Raw genomic sequence first — 3080 nt, 5'->3', positions numbered from 1 at the left:
TATGATTTTCGACAATACTCCAATCTTTAGAACCGTTTACTAGATCTTTGAGGGGAGAAATAGGAAACCAGTAAAACAACCCAAGCACGAACTCGTCGAATGGCTACAGCCATAACCCGATATTTTCAAATCGACCAATGAAATTCATGCGCCAACCAACCATGGAAGCAGTCCATCCAACAAGGGCAAAACAAGTAATCAAATTTGATGGTACACCCCCAATGGATCACAAAAAGTACTAGTGGTAGTCACTTAAGATAGGCATTACATTGCAATATATATCTAATGATGGGGACAAAAGGTAAGCAAGTAGGTTGAGGCGATGCAAGTGGCAATGCTAGTGGGATCATCATATGCATAAGAGTAAGCCTTGGGGCAAGCAGCCTTGAAAATCTTGGAATAGGCCGTGGGCTTGCATGATCCGGGGTTCCCGAATCTGCCTGTGCAGCAGTACCTGGGTGAGTTGAACGCCGAACATGCGCTCTTGCATGCCACCACACTCTTCTTGTCGTCTGACCGGACCTGAAGCCCTACCGGGCACATCACATTGAGGTCACTCACACACCCTGCATAGTTACACTTTCCTGCGGTATTTCAATGGCCAAACATATATGTTAATCAATCACTTTGTCATCATATAATCATACACTAGAATGTCCAAGATTTGAGGGGTCTTGTAGCATTAGTGTAAGATCCTGTTTCCCGTATGGTGGAAGATTGCGAATAGATTCATAAGACTATCTTTTTCATATTTCTAACAACTTGGGTTGGTTATTTTGGTATAAAGAAGAAGATAGACAGGAAATAATAGCTAGCATAGTTTATTGTGCATAATTTTGCAAGCACACGCACCAGAGCTCACAAGCATGGTGTCTCTTAGCATTTGTTTATGTAAGACAGACTCGAGCCAAGAAAATGGCAGGCAAAGTACAAACAAGATTCCGCTAATCTTATATGAACGACTTTCTGTTATATTAGTTCGAATGAACGTTCCAGATAAAAATTTTGTAATCTGCAAATGAATAATATAACAACAAATTTATCAGATGACTAAACCACATGGAGGGCTTAGTAAGTTAATCCATTGTTCTATATTCGACTATTTCAAGATTTTCATGTTTGCCAACCATATTGAAACACAATCAAAGATGAAGGAAGTATGAACGGATCTTCACCGAGATAAAATACAACAACATTTTACAGGATTCACAACAACTTCCTTTAAATTTCAACTACAGTAATTGTTAGACATGAGAGCTTCCTTTAAAATTCACAAGTGAAATGAAGACCAAAGGCTTAAAGCTAATAAATTTCAAAATCGACATGCGAACAGCCACACAAACATCAAATGATCAAGCAAATTAGATGATATTTAACTAAAAAACCATATGATAATCACTTGTTTATGCCAGAGAGTCAAACCCAAATGAATTTAATATTGGAGAGACAATTTTCCTTGGAAAATCTCAAAAGAGAACACGAAACTTTTACTCATGGTATGTCTTAATCTTATAAATCACTCCAAATCATGAATAAATCAAGATATTTTTCACGACAGCACAAGACTGATCACTAGCTCCATACCTGAGCCACGAAAAGGGGTAATGGAAATGGCGAGATTGTAGCCGTCAACGAGGCTAACGTCGTAGAAGTCATGTTCATTACCAAAGGTTATCTCGGCGAGGGTGGCGGGAGGGGCCCCACCCAGCCCATTGCAGAAGAGGGAGCCGCCGCAATCGCCGGTTGAGCACCGCCCACGGCCGGTGGAGTCGAATGAGCAGCCGTGGCGTCCCCACATACGGCCAGACCAGCCCTCGGGCAGTTGCAGCGTGTAGGCCTTGTTCGGCGGGAGCTTGAATCCACCCTTGGCCAAAATTGGCTTCCCGGCATTCGGTTGTATGCCCGGCCACACAGGGTAGCTGCATCTGTTGTACATTGTCATTGTTCTACCTGCTGACGCCTCTTCGACACCCAAAAATAACAAACAAACAAACAAAGAGGTGATTGAACAGAAGAAAATACAGTAATTCTCAGCATCATACAGCAAAATAAGACATCAAGTGAAATGGGTTACGTTCGGATTAAAATTGCACCTGAAATTTGGGAAGCAAAAATGGAGAAACATAGGAAAGAAAAGAGAGATCTGAGCAGCACTGCTGCCATGGCTGCTGCTAAACGTGAAGAGATTGAGCAGCAGTGTGTGAGTGCGTAAGCGAGGGAGCCTAGCTACACCTTTATTAATAAAGAAGACAGTTGATTGGTCTAAAGCAATACAAGAAAAAAGGTTAGAAGGATAAATATTTTGTAATTTTCAACTTTTTTATTTTGTAATTTTAACTTTTTATGATGAATTTTCAGCTTTTCTTGTGAAGTAATTTTAACTTTTTATAAGATTGATCTGAAATATTTTTACTAGATTTAATATTTGGTTCAGAATTTTAAAAATAATTATTTTATAGGAAAATTACTATTTGTTGTTTTTCGTGATTTTGATTTTTTTAGTAAAATTTCGGTTTTAGTTCTATTTTTTTATTTTATGACAATTTAATCATATTTTACTAAAAACGTTGATGTGATATATTGTCGTCAAATCGAAAAACAAGATATCAAATTGTAAAAAAAAAAAAAACAAATGTAACATATTATTACTGTAATTTGACAATAAAAAAATAAAAAACTAACAAATATATATGACAAAAAATAGAAGTTTTCTCATTTTATATTCTAGTTCGATTTCAATTAGAGTTTGAAATCAGATTTTCAATATCCTAATATTTACTTTTAAATTGAAATATAATAAATATATTAAAACTTGCTAGCTACGAGTTTGAAACTTTGTGTCGAAAAGTATGTTGCAGTATGCTCGAGTTCAGCCCGAGTTAGATGATTTAAAGTAAAAATTAAATTAAATTTTACCCAACAAAAACATTGGAAAAGTCTTATCTGTGATTTTTTAAAGTAGTATATAAAATTGAAATATAATATTTTATATAATAAGCTTTTATATTTGACTGCATGATTAAGAAGCATTCCTTTTATTTATTTAATTTTGGGAAAAATATGAAATAATTACGGAGAAT

General features: G+C 36.2%; 1 protein-coding gene across 1 annotated transcript; it reads right to left on the bottom strand.

Annotated features, from left to right (window-relative positions):
* LOC142549371 (thaumatin-like protein) lies at positions 1 to 2241 on the bottom strand. The gene is made up of 3 exons (XM_075658290.1): positions 2094 to 2241; positions 1585 to 1962; positions 1 to 584 (listed from the first exon to the last, which is right to left on the bottom strand). Exons 1-3 carry the CDS (start codon positions 2161 to 2163, stop codon positions 283 to 285), a joined length of 750 nt encoding a protein of 249 aa, XP_075514405.1. The 5' UTR covers positions 2164 to 2241; the 3' UTR covers positions 1 to 282.
* Between the last annotated feature and the right edge of the window lie 839 nt (positions 2242 to 3080).

This window comes from Primulina tabacum, chromosome 6 (assembly GCF_025594145.1).
Source record: "Primulina tabacum isolate GXHZ01 chromosome 6, ASM2559414v2, whole genome shotgun sequence".
NCBI classification, from domain to species: Eukaryota; Viridiplantae; Streptophyta; class Magnoliopsida; order Lamiales; family Gesneriaceae; genus Primulina; species Primulina tabacum.
The sequence above is the reverse complement of the archived record's forward strand: the minus strand, read 5'-3'. Positions and strand labels throughout refer to the sequence as shown.